Source organism: Mesoplodon bidens (genome assembly GCF_964165515.1).
Source record: "Mesoplodon bidens genome assembly, chromosome: Y".
In the NCBI taxonomy this organism is placed as follows: domain Eukaryota; kingdom Metazoa; phylum Chordata; class Mammalia; order Artiodactyla; family Ziphiidae; genus Mesoplodon; species Mesoplodon bidens.
In genome coordinates this window covers 44641644-44664997 of record NC_138180.1, presented here as the reverse complement: position 1 = coordinate 44664997, position 23354 = coordinate 44641644, and the positions used below count along the sequence as shown (strand labels likewise).

The 23354-nt window shown below is 41.3% G+C and overlaps 1 protein-coding gene across 7 annotated transcripts in view; it reads right to left on the bottom strand.

The window, feature by feature from the left end:
- Positions 1 to 454: 454 nt before the first annotated feature.
- Positions 455 to 23354, bottom strand: part of LOC308609613 (lysine-specific demethylase 5C-like) — a 45714-nt gene continuing 22814 nt past the window's right edge. For 6 of the 7 annotated variants that reach the window (XM_081223324.1, XM_081223326.1, XM_081223328.1 and 3 more), the window contains 16 exons: positions 16375 to 16556; positions 16118 to 16280; positions 7555 to 7674; positions 7238 to 7432; positions 6784 to 6965; positions 6577 to 6701; positions 6304 to 6451; positions 5052 to 5148; positions 4175 to 4533; positions 3612 to 3750; positions 2997 to 3176; positions 2705 to 2842; positions 1934 to 2524; positions 1577 to 1655; positions 1249 to 1448; positions 455 to 1137 (listed from right to left, as the gene is read on the bottom strand). In XM_081223324.1, coding sequence (XP_081079450.1) covers positions 784 to 1137; positions 1249 to 1448; positions 1577 to 1655; positions 1934 to 2524; positions 2705 to 2842; positions 2997 to 3176; positions 3612 to 3750; positions 4175 to 4533; positions 5052 to 5148; positions 6304 to 6451; positions 6577 to 6701; positions 6784 to 6965; positions 7238 to 7432; positions 7555 to 7674; positions 16118 to 16280; positions 16375 to 16556 — 3252 coding nt within the window. In that variant the 3' untranslated portion in view covers positions 455 to 783. The remainder of the gene's footprint in view (positions 1138 to 1248; positions 1449 to 1576; positions 1656 to 1933; positions 2525 to 2704; positions 2843 to 2996; positions 3177 to 3611; positions 3751 to 4174; positions 4534 to 5051; positions 5149 to 6303; positions 6452 to 6576; positions 6702 to 6783; positions 6966 to 7237; positions 7433 to 7554; positions 7675 to 16117; positions 16281 to 16374; positions 16557 to 23354) is intronic. The other variant, XM_081223330.1, reaches the window with a different exon arrangement.

Here is a 23354-nt window from a genome sequence, read left to right as displayed (position 1 = left end):
TAATGGAATAGATCAAAACACAGACACACAGTGGAAGCAACACTTTTTGACATAATGATAATAAAGCAAGAAAATAACTTTTCAGTAAATGGTGCTGAAACTGGCATACTTGAGGAAAAAAGTGAACCTTGACCTAAGTCTAACACCTTATACAATTAAGTCCTTCACCCCTACCAAGAAAGACATTATGCATTTTAAAACTAAATTTATACATTTCCAAATCTCAGACCTTCACTTTTCTTGTATTCCCAAAAGTGCAAAAAAAGACCTGCAGTTTCAAAACACACCTGGTGGTGTTTTATTTCTAAGTAAATAAATTAAACATAGACAACAGCTCTAACCAACAATTTGTTTTGCTCTATTCTTTTTGGCCTTACCAAATAATTACATCGTAAATGTCTTTTATTACAATGTGAACTAAGGTGAGAAAAGAAAAGGAGGTAGGATGAAGTTGGAAAAAGACTTTAAGCACCAAAATATTTTAAAGATATAAGAGGAAAAAAAGAGGAATACAGGAAGAGAAAAAAAATGAGACATTTGCCTTTCTCAAGTTTTATTTGCACCAGTCTAGGAAAAAAAGTGGTTTAGGAAATATCTCCCTGTATGCTAGTCACAGTAATGTTGCTGGGAAACGGTGTTATCCATAGGAACAGAGCTTAAAAAACATCACCTTTAGGAGTTAGGATTTGAAAACTGAAGTGACAAATCCTAGATAGAAAAGAAGGTATAGGACCTACGAAGGTCCAGGAAGCAGTGGTATTAAACAAAAATCTTGTGTTACTGTCACAACTCTTGCTGCTCAGGGTACGACAGGTGTACCAAAGGTGTTAAAGAATGAAATGGTGTTGTAGAAGTTGAATCATTCTCTTGTAAGTTATTTTGGTTCCCTTTCAAGATAGGGTTACGCTCTGCAGGAGGTGTCATGAATATATTTTCACAATCTGTTCCCTCCTGAAACTCTTCTTCGTCTTGGCCCTCCTCAGGCTTGATCTGTGAACTCCGGGCCTTTTTTGACTCCGGTTCTTCTTGAACAATACGCTCACTCTTTCTACCCAGATCTACTTTCCGCTGCCGCCGCTGTCGCTTCTCAAGTACCTGGCCCCTTATCTGACTTCCTTGATGCTCAGGCTTCTCCAGCTAGAATAATACACAGACAAGCAGAAAGGAGTTGTGGGTCAGTGGCCAGGCCTGGAATTTCTGCCTACTTGGTCTGATCTCCTGGCTGTGGCCTTCACCCCACCACATCACCTCCAGAAGCGTGCGGATCCGTGCTAGGTCTGGAGGCTGCCCAGCTTGCAACAGCTGCCAGATGCTGTGGTTCTCATCCAGAGTCACCTCAAGGAGATCCCCCTCCAACATGAGCTCCTCCAGGGGGGCCCTAGTTGCCTCAGGCAGTTCCAATACAGGGCCAATCAACTGAGGCAGTACTGAGGAGAGCTGTTCCAAGTCTGGGGCATGTGGAGACAGGCTGCATTAGAGTCTGCCCTGTCTGATCCACAACACCTTGACAAAGCCAAGGACCACATGGATTATTCTGGTAGTATCTATTCAACAGCCTACCCACACTTAGACATACCTGTCTTATGTGAGTCATACCCGGCAGCTACCTTCTCAGGACTGCTTACACTGTCTCTGTTCTCCAGCAACCCCTGGACCTGCAAATGAGAGCAAGGATGAGTCACAATAACAGAAAAACCGGGCCCTATTATTCCTCCCCCAACACCAAGCATGGGATCTTCCACCTCCTGGAACAGGAAAGCAGACACAAGTTTATAGAAGTGGAAAGTCTAGGGATCTGCACAACATGAATGGGGCAGGGAGGCTAGACCAAGGGAGACTGAAAATTCAAGAACAAAAACAGGGCTGCATAGTAAATATGGGTAGTGAGAGGAGACTGAAATTTAAGGACAAGAGCTGGCACTCAGCTGCTAACCTTGGTCATCTCCTTGCCATTGCCTTTTCTGAGACGGTCAGAGACAGCAGCTGAAGAGCAGGTATGGGGATCCTTGGGTGTGGGTTCAAGCTGCAGCTGCTGGCGAAGCTCAGCCAGCCGTTCCAACAGAGCAGTCACATCCTTAGACGCCAGAGCTTCTCTGGCACGACCTTGCCACCCAATGGCCCTCTCTGTGAGGCACTGCAGGGCCTCACCCTCAGGCAGCCGTACAGGCAGTCTCTGCAGTGCTACCAGCAGTGCCAGTATGGTTTCCAGGCGTGGGCGCCGTGAGCGCATGCACAGTGGACACAAGAATTTCGTGTCCCACTCCCACCAGGCCAGCAGTGGTGATGAGGTGGCACTGGGTCTCGGGGAGCTGAAGAGGCGGGGTACTGACACACATCGCCCATGGAACCATTCCTGACATAGGTCACACTGAAGAGCCCCCACCCCGGCTGGCACCTGCCCACACACACAGATGGAGGTTGCAGAGGAGGCTGTGGTTGATGGACTGAGCTTGGAGGAGTTGGTGTGACGAAGCTGCAGGATTCCCTCCTTCTCCTTCTGTTCCCCCTCCTTGAAGGCCATAATCTGCCAGGCCCAGGATATAGAAGAATGGTAGATCAGCACTCTACCCCCTCCCTCTTCTGGTGCCATTAACACCACAAACCACGAGTAGTAATGCTCAGGGAGCAAGTGGCCTACCTACAGTCACACAGCTGAGACACTTGCAGGCAGATTCTTCACCCCATCTGTGCCCAAGTTCCTTACCACAGAGCCTGGGTCCCTGAGGTCCTTCGCGGAAAGTCCCAGCAGCTCTGCATCAGATTTATATAACCCCATCTCCTTCTCCATCCACCGGCTGCGCTTGGTCCTGTCTGAACCAGTGTCTGCACATGGGCAAAGCACCTGAGGCATACAGCAGAGAAGTCAGGATTTCCCCACCTCACACCCACTTTCCTCTCCTCCCAGGACCCTCCAAGGTCCCATGTTCTCATGTGAGTCATGTCACAATAGCAAGGCCAGGGAGATGACTGGTGTGGTTCACAGTCACAGGACGCACCTCCAGCAACGTGTAGCATGAATTCTTCTTCAGGAACATCTTGGAAGCCTTCTCTCTCCAGGAGTGTGCTGTCAGTACCTGCAACTCTAGCTGTCTTAGCTCTTCCAGCCCTACTGGTAGGTCCCGGCCCACAGCTACCAAGCCCTCCAAATCATCCAAGCATGGGTAGTGGTCACCATTCTGGGATAGGGGCAAGAGAAAAGCTCAGCTGAGTAATGTCAAAAACTACTAAGTGCAGACATGCTGACCAATGTTTAATTTCATGCTGCACAGTCATGATAACAATCTATAGACTATTCTGGAGGAAAAAGAGGGATAGCAACAACTTTTCTATCAGAACTCCTAGTTTCACCAGTTTAGGAAAAAACACCTACTTAACAGGCCACTTGTTCTGTTCTGCTTTGCTTTGTCTGGCACCTTCTACGTTGATACTCTCTGCTCTAGGCCCGTGCATGTGCTTCCCTTTCACCTGTTCTCATGCTGATATCCTTAGTTCCTTAAGGGTGCCCTTCAACCTGCAGCTTCCACTTTCTAGCACAACCCAACTGAGACTAAGACTGAAGTGTCCTTCTTTTAGCTGAATGTTTGAGGTAGGAAAAGAAACAAGGTTCTCACTTGAATCTCATCCACATCAGCAATCCAAGCCTGTGCCTTGGTCAGAGCCTCTTTGAGTACCTGGATGTTAGGTAGGTGAACAGGGATGTTTTCTGCCTCACGAATTATGGCTTCCAGTGTAGCTGGTGGATGCTTCTGCCTAAAAATGTTTGGGGAAAAAAGAACCAATCCTTAATGTATATATATACTGGGTTCTTTTCTAGTCCTAGATTTCTTTGGCAAAATCAGAGGCAATGAAAACTTTGACAGAGAAAGTGAGCAACAATTCTCCAATTCTTAGGAACTCTCTAAACACTGAAGTAAACATGTGACTCTTTTAGAAGTCATGTCCAGAGTCTCTCACCCAAGAATAAACTCAGGCCAGGAGAATTTCCTTAGTTATTGCCTTTAAACAGTAAAATATCTATAGGACTGTATGACATGTCATATTAATCATTTATAGTTTACTGGATGGGTAACTGGGACTCTGGTACCAGAGTCGTGCATTAGAAGCCATACTTAGGGTCACCCCCAAACTACAAAGACTTTGAGTTACAGTAATATGAAAAAAGTGTGGGCTCCACCTGGCCTCCAGGCAGAAATGAGCCTTTTCTTCCCAGCGCTCTGCAATGGTCAGCAGCTCCTGAAGCTCAGCCCGGGCCTTGTCCACAGAAGGGCTGGAAGCTACTTTGGCACCTGTAACCAACAGCCCCTGCATGATGACCAGGGAGCCCCTTTGGGCCGAAGGGTCCAGTGCTTGCTTTACTTCATCTAGCCATCGTGCTTGCTCCACTTGCTGCTGGAGCTGACGGGCTTCAGGCACTTCCACACCCAGCTGCTGCCCCCTTTCCAACAGGGACTGCAGTTGCCCCAGACTGGCTGGCAGTGAGGCCAGGGCTTCCCGGGCCTCAGCTTGGTAGTCCTCCACCTGCTGCAGGAAATCCTGCAGAGGAATTGAATAACAAACATATTCTTTATTCATACTGATACTCAACCAGCTGGCCTTGTTGTGCTCCCACTTATCTTCAGTGATGTCCTAAGACATGGCCTGCTTGATATCAACTCATTTATTTACCATAAATACCTCTGCTTCTCCTTTAATTATTTGGAATTTACTTTTTTTTTTTTTTGGCCTACTTTAATACCATCTTACTCTTCTAGAAAGCTTCCTGACACTTTAAAGTAAAAAAAAAAAACTTCCCACCCCCTTCAGGTTCTCCAATGCCAGGAGTCTTTCATGTAGCCCTCTGCTTAGTATGTATAGTAACTTTTGTTTGGAGGATATCACTTTGTACTGTAAGCTGTCAGGATAGACATTGTTGGACCAGCCATCTCCATAGCTTCTAAGAAAGATGTATTATAAGGAACTACTTAGAACAATCAGTTCTCACACCTTCCTAGCATCTTAGACTCTGCTAGTATCTGATGTTAACAAGGATTCCAGGCCACGTCCCTCTTCACCTTAACAACCCCCATCTGACGCATGGCACAGGGGAGGCTGCCCATCTGCTCAAGAAGGACCCGGAGCTCAGTCAGGGTCAGCTGTGGTGTTTCAATCCTGCAGGAATCAGGCAGAAAGAATTCACTGAATGAACCTGCAAAGTCCATATTTCATGCATTCATGAGAAACCCATCATCCTTATTTCTCTTCCATGTATAGTAATGCTTCCAAAGTCATTTTCTAAATTGGTACTGTGAACTAATAAGTTAAGATAAAAAAGACTTGAGGACAACTGACAGCTGACAGAAACTGTTAACGAAGAGACTGGAGATAACCTAAGTGAGAGAGTCTAAGTTTTTGAGGAAATTTAATAGTTTGGGGTCTAGGGTGAGTGTCGTTAGTTAGAAGAGTGAAAATAAATACAGAGTTTTTCTGGACATGACAAAAATATGAGATGGTCCCTAGATAACTTATTTGCTGTAGTATTCAGTTAAGACATATAAGGAGATCTAAATGTAGAATAAGGAGGACATAAAAGTAAACAGCCAGCAGTATATGAGCAGTAGTCAAGGCCAGTGAGCATGAGTATCCCTTGTCAAGGTGTGAAAGTTTTTATTTCTTTTGAAGTAGGAAAAGGAAACAAGTTATCTACAAGAAGGGAATCACCTCTACTACCTTTAACTTTTTAAAAACTTCAAGTTAAAAAAAAATGACTCTGACATTCTGATTAATAGCTCCTATTTTTCCTTTACCTAAAATTTATAAAGCAAAAGTATATAAATAATCACTAAGTTAATTTTTCAGTCAGAGAAGTAGGTGTATATCAGTTAATCATACACTTCTGCAACCAGTTATGTAAACACAACGTGAGGATTTCTTCCAAATTCTAAAATTTTATCTACCTACATAGAAAAACATAAATTTTGTGGAAATTCCAGTGGTTGAATATCTTTATGAAATTTGTTGATAGGTCAGGACTACAATTTTCCCATTCATGACATATTATGTTTGAAGTTGCCTATTTTCAATGGTTTGTTGTTCATATCCCATTGTTTTCATGTCTTAATAAGTTCTCACTGTAAGTCACCCTATGTTGAATCCATGCCTTGTCAACTAGATTATAACTATTGGTCACCAATAAATATAACATATATACACAGATATATAACATATTAATTTTTGTTACCTGGATTCTTCACTTACGGTCTACCCATTTTTTCTTACCGATTTTCACATACTGCCCATCCTTTTTAGCTCTTTTCTCTAACATACCTGACCTCTTGGCCACTGACCAGACCCAACACTTGGGAGACACAAGCCTCTGCTTCATTCAGGCAGTTTGTCAATCGCTGAAGCAGCTCACTGTTAGGGAACCTTCTTTCACGGGCCTCAGACTCTAGTGCCCTTAGTTCTTCAAAGCCTGGAGAGAGAGTTAAAGTTTCAAGAGGTAGGCAGTATTATGAACAGCTGGAAAAGAAAGGTTGGGAGTGCTGAAGTTAAAGAAACAGCACTTGCCCTTGGGTTGTTCCACCTCTTATCACTTACTCCGCTTCCGGCCATCCTCTACCTCTAGGGCCATTCGCACTTTGTTAGCCCAGGTGTCAAAGGACTCGGCGCGAACCTTCAGCTTATGTAGCATGGCGGGGAGCTCATCCAAGGTGTAACGATACCTGGGGGAATGGTGCAAAGAAAAGCACATCTGGCCCAGTTCTATAAACTCCTCTGTGTCCTCCAAGTAGGCCCCATACTCACCGCAGGTACTGCCGGCTACTGGAACACTTGCAGAGGTCATTGATGTGGGAAAGGCAGACAAGGCCATCTGGGCAGTCATAGCAGGCCAGGGCTGATAGGAAGCATGTGGTCTTGCACTTGATGCACTGGCGTTCATCATCTGGGAGTAGCTCGAAAGCCTCTCGCTCAGCCTCCGTGATGCCCTGGGGGTGTTCAACCCACATATACTGTAAAGACTAGGAGCAGGGTTGTGGACACCCCACCTCAGCCAACACTGAGCCCTGCTGTGGGCTCAACCTTGTAAGGACAGCTGTAGAGAAATTGGAAGAAAAAAATATAAACAAATATAGTTTTTCTTCATCTTCAAAATGTATGACTTAGAGATGAGGAAGAGAATTCTTACTCAATTTCTGTCTATGTCTCCCATCCTTAGTCTACTTCACTGAATCCCTGAGTTCTGTTCTCCACCACGCACCTTGTCCAATAGGGACTTTCGTAAACGTCGCTCCTCCTGCACCATAATGAACATCTCCTTGTACACAGCCACAGCCAGGTTCAAGTCTAACTTCTCTGGAAAAGCAGCCATTTTGCATATGAGCTCCTCATGGGAGAAGACACAGTAACGCCGAAGTCGGCGGTAGTGTTCGATGCACTGGCGGCCAGCAGGCAGCTGTAAGCAGTTCAAGACTATGTTAGAGAATCTGGAGACCAGAGTGCTTACCTTCTCCACAATAACCTCTACTCATATTCTTTACAGTTTTCTATCTGCAAACCCATCCATTCCAGACTCACCCAGTCAGCAGTACAAAAGTTGACGGCCTCTGCAAAGTTGTAGCCTTGGTTAAAGCCACTGTGGTAAGCTCGAGGAAAAGTGATGACAAATTCTCCTGCACACTGATTTGTGCGCACAACCTGAAAAGAAGAGACAGGAGGGTGTGGGTCAGGACTAAGGATGGGATGTAGAGTTAAGAATGTCTTTCACATAAACTTTACTTCAGCATTTATGTGCCCTAAAGGAGAAAATGAAGAGTGTGATGGTTAAAAGTGATATTCAGACAAAAGTACAGATGAAAATAATGCACAATTCAATAATTAAATACATCAATCATCCGTAAACGTGAAGAAAATTCGTAAGGTCAACAAATAAAGAAATGTCAATTTCAAAGTTTGAGAAATAATATCAGCACAAATGATGGAATGGGAACTCCAAACTTTTGTCCCTCTACCAATGATTAGGCTGGCAAAAAGTGTCCTAAGCATTTTCAAAATTCTGCAGTAAAATCACAAACTCCAAAAACCATAAATTAAAAAAAAAAAGGAAGAAACAAAGAAGAAGAAATTTTTAAACTGTCACAAGTACACCATGGTTTCATAACTTCTCAGCCTATGACCCTCTCACCCAATCTCAACAGCTACCTTTAGGACAGCAGTTTTAAGACCCTGGTGCAGCCTGCTGGTGCCTGCAGCACAATGTAAATCTTGTTTTCAAAAAACTGATGTGTATTTTGACCTGTCATATGGCCCCCTGAAAAATCATCTCAAGTATCTCCCCTTATTTCATCTGTCTGAGGGTTTCCCCATGAATAGAAGCGCCTTCACATGTTCTGTTTGTTGAAAGCATGCAAAGAAAAATGTATCACCCACTGTCACCTTTATTACGAGAAAAAAGACTGACCAAAAATTAAATTCGAAAATGCGTGGGAAGTAAAAGGCAAGGGAAAGAGATATTTGGGGAAATAAGGGCTCTGAAAAGCTCCTACTTACTTCTGAAAATTGAGAAGGCTATATGAATACTAAGGAAAAAAACCTGTGAAGACCCTAAACTCCCACCTCTGGCTGATTTTGGGGCTACAATCAGGTGGTGACAGTTTTAAACAGCTTTCACTAAGCACTGAAAAAGAGCCCCCAACCAGAGCCAACCTGGGAAGACTGGGAGGATATATTTTTCTTTCTCTCTTCTTGGTTTAAGAAAAAGTCTCACTGATAGATGACTACCATTCTAATGGAACAGAGAAAAAGAACAGACTTTACAAGATTACTTCAAGCCCATAAAAAAGACAAAGTTATTAGTCATTAGGGAAATGGAATCAAAATCACGAGATACTTCTTACCATTGTGATGGTCAAAGATTTTTTTTTAAAGAAAATAACAAGATGGCAAAGATGTAGAAAAAAATGGAACCTGTCAGTAGGAAAGTATACTGGTGGATCCACGATGGAACACAGTATGGACGTTCCTTAGAAAGATAAAACGTTGAATCATATGATGCAGCATTTCTGGCTATAAAACAAAGATGAAAGCAAGTGCTCAGGGATGTCCCTGGCGGTCCAGTGGTTAAGACTTCGCCTTCAAGGAAAACCTTCAAGATAGCGGAAGAGTAAGACACGGAGATCACCTTCCTCCCCACAGATACATAAGAAATACATCTACACGAGGAACAACTCCTATAGAACGCCTACTGAACGCTGGCAGAAGACCTCAGACTTCCCAAAAGGCAAGAAAGCCCCCATGTACCTGGGTAGGGCAAAAGAAAAAAAGAAAAAACAGAGATAAAAGAATAGGGATGGGACCCACACCTCTGGGAGGGAGCTGTGAAGGAGGAAAGGTTTCCACACACTAGGAGCCCGTTTGCGGGCGGAGACAGCGGGTAGCGGAGGGGGAAAGCTTCGGAGCCGCGGGGGACAATGCAGCAACAGGGGTGCGGAGAGCAAAGCGGAGAGATTCCTGCACAGAGGATCGGTGCCGACTGGCACACACCAGCCCGACAGGCTTGTCTGCTCACCTGCCGGGGCGGGCGGGACTGGGAGCTGAGGCTCGGGCTTCTGTCGGTGTGCAGGGAGAGGACTGGGGTTGGCGCGTGAACACAACCTGAAGGGGGCTAGTGCACCACGGCTGGCCGGGAGGGAGTCCGGGAAAAAGTCTGAGCCTGCCGAAGAGGCAAGACTTTTTCTTCCCTCTTTGTTTCCTGGTGCGCGAGCAGAGGGGATTAAGAGCGCTGCTTAAAGGAGCTCCAGAGAAGGACGTGAGCCGCGGGCTATCAGCGCGACCCCAGAGACGGGCATGAGACGCTAAGGCTGCTCCTGCCGCCAGCTAGAATCCTGTGGGCAAGCACAGGTCACTCCCCACACCTACCCTCCCGGGAGCCTGTGCAGCCCACCACTGCCAGGGTCCTGTGATCCAGGGACAACTTCCCCAGGAGAACTCATTGCGCGCCTCAGGCTGCTGCAACGTCACGCCGGCCTCTGACGCCGCAGGCTTGGCCCGCACTCCGTACCCCTCCCTCCCCCCGGCCTGAGTGAGCCAGAGCCCCCGAGTCAGCGGCTCCTTTAACCCCGTCCTGTCTGAGCAAAGAACAGACGCCCTCAGGCGACCTACATGCAGAGGCAGGGCCAAATCCAAAGCTGAAACACAGGAGCTGTGCGGACAAAGAAGAGAAAGGGGGGCTTCCCTGGTGGCGCAGTGGTTGAGAATCTGCCTGCTAACGCAGGGGACACGGGTTCGAGCCCTGGTCTGGGAAGATCCCACGTGTCGCGCGGAGCAACTAGGCCTGTGAGGCACAACTACTGAGCCTGCACGTCTGGAGCCTGTGCTCCGCAACAACAGAGGCCGCGATACTGAGAGGCCCGTGCACCGCAATGAAGAGTGGCCCCAGCTTGCCACAATTAGATAAAGTGCTCACACAGAAACGAAGACCCAACAGAGCCATAAATAAATAAATGAAAGTAACCTTAATTAAAACAAAGAAAAAAAATGTATTTCACACCAGGGTCAAAAATTAAAACAAAGAACAACAACAACAACAAAAAACCAAAAAAAAAAAAAAAAAAAGAGAAACGGAAATCTCTCCCAGCAGGCTCAGGAGCAGCGTATTAAATCTCCACAATCAACTTGATGTACCCTGAATCAGTGGAATACCTGAACAGACAACGAATCATCCCAAATTGAGGAGGTGGACTTTGTGAGCAAGATATATTATTTTTCCCCTTTTCCTCTTTTTCTGAGTGTGAATGCTTCTGTGTGAGATTTTGTCTGTATAGTTTTGCTTTCACCATTTGTCCTATGGTTCTGTCCGTGCTTTTTTTTTTAACTTAAAATTTTTTTTCCTTAATAATTTTTATTTTATATTTTAATAACTTTATTTTATTTTATCTTACTTTATTTTATTCTTTCTTTCTTTCTTTTTTTCTTTCTCTCTCTCCCTCCCTCCCTCTCTCCCTCTCTGTCTCTCTCTCTCTCTCAGTGCTGTGCCTCTGAGGTGGGGGAGCCAACTTCAGGACACTGGTCCACAAGAGACCTCCCAGCTCCACGTAATATCAAATGGCGAAAATCTCCCAGAGATCTCCATCTCAACGCCAAAACCCAGCTTCATTCAACAACCAGCAAGGTACAGTGCTGGACACCCTATGCCAAACAACTAGCAAGACAGGAACACAACCCCACCCATTAGCAGAGAGGTTGCCTAAAATCATAATAAAGCCACAGACACCCCAAAACACACCACCAGACGTGGACCTGTCCACCAAAAAGACAAGTTCCAGCTGCATCCACCAGAACACAGGCACTAGTCCCCTCCACCAGGAAGCCTACACAACCCACTGAACCAACTTTAGCCACTGGGGACAGACACCAAAAACAACGGGAACTACGGACCTGTAGCCTGCAAAAAGGAGACCCCAAACACAGTAAGATAAGCAAAATGAGAAGACAGAAAAACACACAGCAGATGAAGGAGCAAGGTAAAAACCCACCAGACCTAACAAGTGAAGAGAAAATAGGCAGTCTACCTGAAAAAGAATTCAGAATAATGATAGTAAAGATGATCCAAAATCTGTGAAATAGAATAGAGAAAATGCAAGAAACATTTAACAAGGACCTAGAACAAATAAGAACAAGCAATGATGAACAACACAATAAATGAAATTAAAAATACTCTAGAAGGGATCAATAGCAGAATAACTGAGGCAGAAGAACCGATAAGTGACCTGGAAGATAAAATAGTGGAAATAACTACTGCAGAGCAGAATAAAGAAAAAAGGATGAAAGGATTGAGGACAGTCTCCGAGACCTCTGGGACAACATTAAACGCACCAACATTAGAATTATAAGGGTCCCAGAAGAAGAAGAGAAAAAGAAAGGGACTGAGAAATATTTGAAGAGATTATAGTTGAAAACTACCCTAATATGGGAAAGGAAATAGTTAATCAAGTTCAGGAAGCACAGAGAGTCCCATACAGAATAATTCCAAGGAGAAACACGCCAAGAAACATATTAATCTAACTATCAAAAATTAAATATAAAGAACAAATATTAAAAGCAGCTAGGGAAAAACAACAAATAACATACAAGGGAACCCCATAAGGTTACAAGTGATCTTTCAGCAGGAACTCTGCAAGCCAGAAAGGAGTCGCAGGACATATTTAAAGTGATGAAAGGGAAAAACCTACAACCAATATTACTCTACCCAGGAAGCATCTCATTCTGATTCGATGGAGAAATTAAAATTTTAGAGACAAGCAAAGCTAAGAGAATTCAGCACCACCAAACCAGCTTTACAACAAATGCTAAAGGAACTTCTCTAGGCAGGAAACACAAGAGAAGGAAAGAACCTACAAAAACAAACCCAAAACAATTAAGAAAATGGTATTAGGAACATACATGTCAATAATTACCTTAAATGTAAATGGATTAAATGCTCCAACGAAAGACACAGACTGGCCGAATGGATACAAAACCAAGACCCATATATATGCTGTCTACAAGAGACACACTTCACACCTAGGGACACAAACAGACTAAAATTGGGGGAACAGAAAAAGATATTCCATGCAAATGGAAATCAAAAGAAAGGTGGAGTAGCAATACTCACGTCAGACAAAACAGACTCTAAAATAAAGATTATTATAAGAGACAAAGAAGGACACCACATAATGATGAAGGGATGAATCCAAGAAGAAGACACAATTAAATATTTATGCACCCAACACAGGAGATCCTCAATATATAAGGCAAATGCTAACAGCCTAAAAGGGAAAAACAACAGTAACAGAGTAAGAGTAGGGGACTTTACACCCCACTTTCACCAGTGGACAGACCATCAAATGAATATAAATAAGGAAACACAAGCTTTAAATGACACAGATGGACTTAATTGATATTTATAGGATATTCCATCCCAAAACAACATAATACATTTTCTTCTCAAGTGCACATGGAACATTCTCCAGAAGAGACCATATCTTGGGTCACAAATCAAGCCTCAGTATTTAAGAAAATTGAAATCATATCAAGTATCTTTTCTGGCCACAATGCTATGAGACTAGATATGAACTACAGGAAAAAAAACTGTAAAAAATACAAAAACATGGAGGCTAAACAATACACTACTAAACAACCAATGGATCACTGAAGAAATCAAAGAGGAAATCAAAAAATGCTTAGAGAGAAAGGAAAATGAAAGCATAATTATCCAAAACCTATGGGAAACAGCAAAAGCAGTTCTAAGAGGGAAGTTTACAGCAATACAACCCTACCACAAGAAACATCTCAAATAAACAACATAACCTTACACCTAAAGCAATTAGAGAAAAAAAGAACAAAAAAAGCCTGAAGTTAACAGCAAGAGAAAAATCATAAAAATCAGATCAGAAATAAATGAAAAAGAAATAAAAGAAACAATAGCAAAGATCAATAAAACTAAAAGCTGGCTCTTTGAGAAGGTAAACAAAATTAATAAACCATTAGCCAGACTCATCAAGAAAAAAAGGGAGAAGACTCAAATAATCAGAATTAGAAATGAAAAAGAAGTAACACTGACACTGCAGAAATACAAAGGATCATGAGACTACTACAAGCAACTTTATGCCAATAAAATGCACAACCTGGAAGAAATGGACAAATTCTTAGAAAGATATAAACTTCTAAGACTGAACCACAAAGAAACAGAAAACATGAACAGACCAATTGCAAGTAATGAAATTGAAACCGTGCTTAACAATCTTCCAGCCAACAAAATTCAAGGACCAGATGGCTTCACAGGTGAATTCTATCAAACATTTAGAGAAGAGCTAATACCCATCCTTCTCAAACTCTTCCAAAATACAGCAGAGGGAGGAACACTCCCAAAGTCATTCTACAAGGCCACCAATGCCTTGATACCAAAACCAGACAAAGATGTCACAAAAAGGAAAACTACAGGCCTAAATCACTGATGAACATAGAGGCAAAAATCCTCAACAAAATACTAGCAAACAGAATCCAACAGCACATGAAAAGGATCATACACCATGATCAAGTGGGGTTTATCCCAGGAATGCAAGGATTCTTCAAAATACATAAATCAATCAATGTGATACACCATATTAACAAATTGAAGGAGAAAAAACATATGGTCATCTCAATAGATGTAGAGAAAGCTTTTGACAAAATTCAACACCCATTTATGATAAAAACCCTCCAGAAAGTAGGCGTGGAGGGAACTTACCTCAACATAATAAAGGCCATATATGACAAACCCACAGCCAACATCGTTCTCCATGGTGGAAAACTGAAACCATTTCCACTAAAATCAGGAACAAGACAAGGTTGCCCACTTCACCACTATTATTTAACATAGTTTGGGAAGTTTTAGCCACAGCAATCAGGGAAGAAAAAGAAAAGGAATCCAAATCGAAAAAGAAGAATTAAACATGTTGAAGGGCAAACATGTAATTTGTGACAATAATAATATAAAGGAAGAGGGACAGACCTACAAAGGAATGAAGATTTTTTTTGAAACTTACTATTGAAAATAAATTGGTATTAATTCAAACTAGATTGTTATAAATTAAAACAGTAATTGTAATCACCAAGCTAACCATTAAGAAAATAACTAGAAAATAAACACCAGATAAGGGCATTATGTAGAATTAAACTGGAATAAACCAGTTAATCACAAAGAAGGAAGTAATGGAAGAACTGAGGAATAAAAAAGATTCCGGACATGCACAAAACAACAAATGGCAGAAAGAAGTAAAGTCCTTCCTTACTGACAATTATATTAAGTTTAAAATTAAAGTTTCAAAAAGCAAAGACTGGCAGAATTAATAAAAAACTTCATTCAACAATTATCTTCTTTATAAGAAACTCACCAACACATAAGACACAAGTGGACTGAAAGTAAAAGAATGAAAAAATACACTACAGGTAAATAGTGATGAAAAGAGAGTAGGAGTGGTTGTAGGAATATGAGATGAAATTAGACGTCAAGTAAAAAATTGTCATGCGATGAAGACGAACATGATATATTTATAAAAGGGTCAATTTCTTAACAAAATAAGTAAAATAAAGAATAGAAAACCAACAGAGGATGACCAAAACCAAAACCCAGTTGCTTGAAATGATTAACAAAATTGCGAAACCTTTAGGAAGAGTATGACAAAAAGAGAGAAGACAAATTATTAAAATCAGAAATGAAAGTGGATTACTAACTTTACAGAAATAAAAAGGATAATAAGAAAATAGTATGAATCACTACATCAGCAAATTAGATTACAAAAAAAAAGAGGATGCACAAATTCTAGTCCCGAATATGAATGGCAGTCCCTGATATATGTGGGGGAAGAACAGTAAGTAAGAATCATGAGGAAAGAGAAATGGTAAAACTAGATTAGCTGTATGATCTCATTATAATCAATACTCAGGGCTATCTTTTTTAATGAAAAAATAGTGATGTTATTAGGAAGAAAGGAAAATAATTCAAGAACGTGTAAAATGTCAGAACTGGAAGAGAGTGCTGGAGGTGTCAAGTCCATTTTATGTGGATGGAAAAACTGAGGGAGATGGACATAAAAGTTATGAAAATGTTTTGTGGAGGTTACTCTAAATCTAAAAGTTGTTCAAATGAGAATATGTGTAGTGTGTTGTAGACAGAGAGAGTGTGCTATTTTATCTCCTAGAAATTTCTGGCTTAGTAACCTTTGCAAAACAGGGTGATATAAATGAATCCTGAAAAACCTGAAGTCTGAAACCACCCCTCCCACGTCTGTTGAAGCATTATAAAATTAGAATCTATATCCAGTAATGTTGTCAGAAAACCTATTACAGACTATGAGGCAGATTAAAAGGCCAGAAACAAGGTTTTAGGTTTTATGCTGTTGAATAATTTTCTGATTTCTCTTTTCTCTTCGCCTTAAGGATACCCCACACCCTGGGGTCTACACAGGATTGCAGCTTGAAATAGCATGTAAAGGGAAAGAGAGATGCATTGCTAAACCCAGTCTCCAAAACTTTATTTCCTCCAAAACTAAGTTTTTCATTCACTGCCATTCACCTTATGGAAAACATTAAATCCATTTGTCCCCTATTTCCAGGTACTTACTGGCACACCATGAGACATGAGGGTGTTGGGATTCATGAGGGTGACGAGCTGGTGTAGGAGGTCAGGCTGGCTATCAAAGAGCTCAGGTGTTAGCCTCTTCATCACCTCCTCCAAATGCTCTGCTGCCAGTGAGGGTACACCATACCAGGTCTTCGGCTCACCCCTGCTCAGGTAAAGAGAGACACATAAAGACTGGAAATATCCTTGCATACTGAGGGAATCTTGATATCCATCCCGGCCATTTGGAGCCCACTCACCAGTGTAGGTAGTTAATGGAGTAACTCCAGTGATCCTCAATATGCCAACAAAATGCTGAGAATACCATGCCTACATAGAGCCAGGGAACCTTCATGCCTGAGATATCTGCATTAATGTGGCAGAGAACAGACTGATCCAGCACTGGCATCACATTCAGGTTCCATCCACTGTTTGCATACTCCTGTCAGGTCAGAGATTTGCCAGAGTGAGTAGGGAGCAGTTGGGTGAAGAAAGATAACTGCTTGCTCTAGTTTGGGAATAAAAACCTAGTTTTCATGGGCCCTCAGGAGGTCCACTGTATGCAAATCAGTTTTCTGCATAGAGAGGGAAGACTATGACTCAAAATATTAATTATCCATAATCCAGATTAAGATTTATCTGCCCCTGAAATTAACAAACACTCTTCATAAATGTTCTTTAAAATCACTTTATCTCAGTTACACTCCAGGCATTCTGTGCCCCTAATGAAAATTTACAGACAACGATGTTATTCCTTAAATTACTTACATCTTCTAAATATCATTATCATATTTTTCTTTTCTTTATGCCTTTCTATTACTTGTCCAAAACAAACACACAACAGAAAATATGTTATCCTGGAAGTCTTGCCCAAAACTTAGTACTACTCTGGGTAGTTTCCATAGGATATTTTAGGCCGTCTCTTACTTCCAAACTACTAAATTATTAAGTAAATCATTTATATACCATCTCATTTATTTCTTGGTTGTGTTTGACACATTAAGTTATTAATTCATTTTTTGGAGTATCAAAGTCATTGGTGAAATCTCAGAGTAGGAAACTAAGGGCTCACAGAAACATCAACAAAAATGGGCAAAAATTATCTGATTCACTTTATCAGAACTCTGAATAATTTTCGCTGCAAAGATTTACTGCAACCAAAAGACAAAAACAATCATGAAAAAAAAACAACTGTAAACACATCAGAAAAGCTTTATCATATTTTAACTTACCCTCACCCAACCCCTACCCTATGGCTTAGCTGTAATCTTGAAAACAGCACCCTATATTGCCCACGTGGGTTCCTGGTTCCAGAAGGTAGAAAAGAGACCGGTTCTCAAAGAACTGTGTTTATTTTAACCTGTTTGAGAATACACTGAAGAACTAATGCAAAAAGTTTATTCTGCCTAACTCGGAACTATCTCAGAGTTAAGAGGACATTTCTCAAAAATACTAAAAGCAAATGAACCAACCAAAGCTTACTACAGGCCAAAAAAAAAAAAAAAAAAAAAAACCGTTGGGTAAAACAACAGATAATGCAGTACACTTGGGAGGAAAAACTCCAAAATTCCTGCTTCTGAAAGCTTCCTTATATTTCAAGGAATACCAACTCTTGCTATACCTCCAAGCTGTGCTTAAGTGATGAGTTGTAAATATCTATGCATTGAAAGGTCATACACAGAGCCAATCTGCAAAGAATTTAATAAGAGTATTCAGAGCTCTAACAAAAAATTTTTCTTTGCAAAATCCTTTAAGAAAAGTCATATAAAACATACACAGTACACAATGCCAAAAAGTAGCAACAAAAAACCCCAAGGGAAGGAGAATATGATTTCCAGAGCAGAGTCACATTAAAATACTCAAAATACCCAGCTGTCAATAAAAAATTAGAATACATGCAAAAAAAAAAAAAACCCAAGAAAATATGACCCATTCAATGACAGGGGTAAAAAAAAAAAAGAGAAACTGTCACTGAGAGAGCAGAGACACTGGACTTACTAGAAAAAGGCTTTTAGCACCTTAAATATGCTCAAAAAGCTAAAGGAAACCATTGACAAAGAACTAAAGGAAACCAGGAAAACAACGTCTCCTCAAATAGACTCGAGAGACAGAAGAAAAAAAAGGTCTCAAATAGAAATTCTGGAGCTGAAGAGTATCATATTTGAAGCAAAAAATTCACTGGAGCAATTCAATAGAATGAAAAGTCAGAACTAAATATCAGGAAATTTGAAGACAGGTCAATTGAGATTATTTACACTGAGGAGCATAAAGAATAAAGGAAAATGAACAGAGCCTTTAAGTCAGCTGTGGGAAACATTCAAGCAAACCAACATACTTTTTTTTTTTTTTTTTTTTTTTTTTTTGCGGTATGCGGGCCTCTCACTGTTGTGGCCTCTCCCGTTGCGGAGCACAGGCTCCGGATGTGCAGGCCCAGCGGCCATGGCTTACGGGCCCAGCCGCTCCGTGGCATATGGGATCCTCCCAGACCGGGGCACGAACCCGCATCCCCTGCACCGGCAGGCGGACTCTCAACCACTGCGCCACCAGGGAGGCCCCAACATACTCTTAATAAGAGTCCTTAAAGGCGAGAAGATGAAACAAGAAATAGAATATTTGAAGAAATAACAGCTGAAAACTTCCCTAAAGATATTAATCTACACATCCAACAAGCCTAATGCAATCCAAGCATAGCCAAACTGTTGGAAGCTAATAGAGATTCTTACAAGCAGCAAGAGAGAAGTGCTATCTCTCCTACAAAGTATTCTCAGTATGATTAACAGCCTATTTCTCACTAGAAACTAAGGAAACCACAGACAGTAGGCAGACATATTGTAAGTTATAAAAGAAAAATAAATAAATCAAGAATTCTATAACCGATAAAAACTATCCTTCAAAACTGAAGGACAAATTGACATTCCCAAACAAAAACTGAGGGATCTGCACTACAAGAAATAGTAAAGAGAGTTATCTAGGCAGAAGTTCAAAAATCACTAGATGGTACTCAAAGATTTATGAGAAAATATGATACAGATAACTACACATGTAAATGTAAAAGCTCAATACTATTGTATTTCTGATTTGTGACTCTTTTTACCCTTATGATATAAACACAAATGTATTAATATAAAATAATAATTATAAGTCTATATTAATGGGCACACAATTTATGAAGATATAATTTACCATAATAACAAAGGGATAGAGAAGACTCTGTGTAGGAACAATGTTTAAAACTAAGGTGGTATTAACCAAGTGTAATATATATTAGTTGTATAAGGTAACCACCAAGAAATTAACTAAAAAATATACAAAAAGGGAAATGACATACTGAGGATAAAAGTCAATTAAACAATCAATTAAACACAATATAAAAGAGCAATTATGAGTAATAAAAGAGAAAAATAATCAATGAAAAATTAAACACAAAATGAAGGAGTAATGTGGGAACTGAGAAGAAAAATGATTAACGACATAAGAAAAAAAGAGCAGAATTAAGTTCTTCATTATCAGTAAATACCTTAAATGTAAATGGATTGAAGAGGAATGCCTCTTCAATTAAAAGGCAGAAACTGACAGAATAAAGAAAAAGAACTGATCTATTATGTCTTGAAAAGACTCAAAGCCTTAAACACTAACAAATTAAAAGGGAAAAAATCTGAAGAACTTATTTTGTCCAAATAGTAACCAAAGGAGAGATGGGGTCATTGTATCACTATCAGACAAGATAGATTTTGAGAATTATTCAAGATAAAAAGACATTATACACTGAAAAGAATGGTCAATCCATCAAGAAGACAAAACAACATAACTTAAAACTAGCCCCAATATAAATGAAGCAAAAATTGACAAAGTTGAAGGGAGAAATAGAAAATTCTATAAAAATAATTGAAGATTTTAATATTGCTATGACAATAATAGACAGAACACCACCAGAGCAGATATGAATATGAAAATAGGAAATGTGAACAACACTATAAACCAGCTCAAGGTAGACACAGACTATCCCATCCAGTAACAGCAGAATTCATATTTCTCACAAGTGTAAAACAGACCACTCCCCAGGATAAAACATGTTAGGCCATAAAACAAATCCCAATGAAGTATAAAAAAACTGAAATAATAAATTCTTTCTGCACCACAAACAAATGAAACTAGAGATCAATATCCAATGAAAAACCAGAAAATTTACAGATATGTGAAAATTAAACTACACACTTTTAAAAACCATGGGTCAAAGATGAACTCACAAAGGAAAAATGAAAAGATACTTCGAGACAGATGAATAACAACTGAAAAAGCTTAATCTAAGAGAAAGAAGTTCAAATGACTAAAATCACAAATGAAAATGGGTATAACTAAAAACTTCACAGAAAAAGGTATTATATAAGAGAACAATGTAACAACTGTATACCAACAAATCATATAATCTAGATGAAATGAAAAATCTACTAAAAACAATCTCCCCAAACTGACTCAAGAAATAAAAAATCTGAAGACTGATAACACATACAGAGATTTAATCAGTAATCTAAAACCTCTGAACAAAGAAATGCTCAGAATGAGATGGCTTCACTCGTGAATTCTACCAGTGAAAGAAAAATTATAAGAAAAATTGCAATCTGACTCAAACTCTTTGAAAAACAGAAAAGGAATGAATCCTTCTTAACTCACTTTATGGCATCAAGTCAGACAAAGACAACACACGAGAACTACAAACCACTATACATTATACACTGATACAAGGCACTTCCGCAAATACTAACAAACCAAGTCTAGATGCATATTAAAATGATTATACATCATGATCCAGTGAAATTGTCCCAGGAATATAGAGGATGATTCAAATACAAAAACCAGCCAATGTACTACCCTATATCAGTAAAATGAAAAGGGTTAAAAAACTCATGATCATCCTAACTGATGCATTTAACAATAATCAGCACCCTTTCATGGTAACTATCCTCAACAGTCTCAGATTAAAAGAGAACTTTCTCAACCTACTAAAAGCACTTGTGAAAAACCCACAGCTAATATCATACTCAATGATTAAAGACTGAAAGCTTTCCTCTAAGATCAGGAACAAAACAAGGATTCCAACATTTTGCCACTTCCATTCAGTACTGTAGTGTAAGTTCTACGCAAAGCAATTTAGCAGAAAATTTTTTAAATATTAAGTAAACTAGATGTATAGCTATATTTGCATACCACATAATCTAATACATAGAAAATCCTGAAGAATGTACCCATAAAAAACTGAGCTAGTAAAGGAATTCAGCTAAGTTGCACAACACACAATCACACAAAATTCAATTGTGCTTCTTTACCTAAAAAAGAAACTTTCAAAAACAAGTCTGTTAACAACAGCATTATAAAGAATAAAATATTTAGGAATAAATTTAACCAGAGATGAAAAACTAATACAATGAAAACCACAAAGCACTGCTGACAAAATTAAACAAGACAAAGAAATGGAAAGAGATATGTGTTCATAGGTTAGAAGTCTTAATATCATTAACATGGCAAAGCTACTCAAAGCAATCTACACATTCAATGCAACCCTTATCAAAACTGCAATGACCTTCTTAGCAGTACTGGTAAGCCAATCTTAATATTCAAATACAGGGGAATCCGGAGGAAGATGGCGGAGGAGTGAGACGGGGAGATCATCTTCCTCCCCACAGATACCATCAGAAATTCATCTACACGTGGAGCAACTCCTACAGAACACCTACTGAACGCTGACAGAAGACCTCAGACCCGCCAAAAGGCAAGAAACTCCCCACATACCTGGGTAGGGCAAAAGAAAAAAGAATAAACAGAGACAAAAGGATAGGGATGGGACCTGCACCAGTGGGAGGGAGCCGTGAAGGAGGAAACGTTTCCACACACTAGAAGCAAATTCGCGGGCGGAGACTGCGGGTGGCGGAGGGGGAAAGCTTCGGAGCAGCCAAGAGGAGCACAGCAACGGGTGCGGAGGGCAAGGCGAAGAGATTCCCGCACAGAGGATCGGTGCCCTCAGGCACACACCAAGCCCGGAGAGGCTTGTCTGCTCGGCCGCCGGGGCGGGCAGGGCTGGGAGCTGAGGCTCGGGTATCGGGTTTCGGTCGGAGCGCAGGGAGAGGACTGGGGCTGGTGGCAGGAAAAGAGCCTGAAGGGGTTGGTGCGCCGCAGCTAGCCCGGAGGGAATCCGGGGGAAAAGTCTGGAGCTGCCGAAGAGGCAAGAGACTTTTTCTTCCCTTTTGTTTCCTGGTGCGTGAGGAGAGGGCATTAAGAGCGCTGCTTAAAGAAGCTCCACAGACGGGCACAAGCCGCGACTAAAGGCGCGGACCCCGGAGACGGGCGTGGGACGCTGGGGCTGCTGCTGCCGCCGCCACAAGGCCTGTGTGAGAGCGCAGGTCACTGTCCACCCCCCCTTCCGGGGAGCCTGTGCAGCCCGCCACTGATGGGGTCCGGGGACCCAGGGACGGCTTCCCCGAGAAAGCGCACGGAGCGCCTCGGGCTGGTGCAACGTCACGCCGGCCTCTGCGGCTGCAGGCCCGCCCCGCACTGCGTGCCCCTCCCTCCCCTCGGCCTGAGTGAGCCAGAGCCCCCGAAGCAGCGGCTCCTTTAAGCCCGTCCTGTCTGAGTGAAGAACGGACGCCCTCCGGCGACCTACGCGCAGAGGCGGGGCCAGGTCCAAGGCTAAGACCCAGGAGCTGTGAGAGCAGAGAAGAGACATGGAAATCTCTCTGTGCAGCCTCGGAGGCAGCGGATTAAAGCTCCACGGTCCGCTTGATGTGCCCTGCATCTGTGGAGTGCATGAATGGACAGCGAATCATCCCAAATTGAGGAAGTGGACTTTGAGGACAAGATTTAAGATTTTTTCCCCTTTTCCTCTTTTTACAACGAATTATCCCAAATTAAGGAGGTGAACTTTGAGAGCAAGATTTCAGACTTTTTCCCCTTTTCCTCTTTTTACAACGAATTATCTCAAATTGAGAAGGTGGACTTTGAGAGCAAGATTTTCGATTTTTTCCCCCCTGTTCTCTTTTTATGAATGTGTATGTATATGCTTCTCTGTGAGATTTTCTCTGTATAGCTTTGCTTCCACCATAGGTCCCAGGGTTCTATCCGTCCGTTTTTTTTTAATAATTACTTTTTTATTTTTAATAACGCTACTATATTTTATACTTTATTCTCTTTTACTTTATCTTCTCTCTTTTTTTCCTACCTTCCCTTCCTCCCTCCCTCCCTCCGCCCC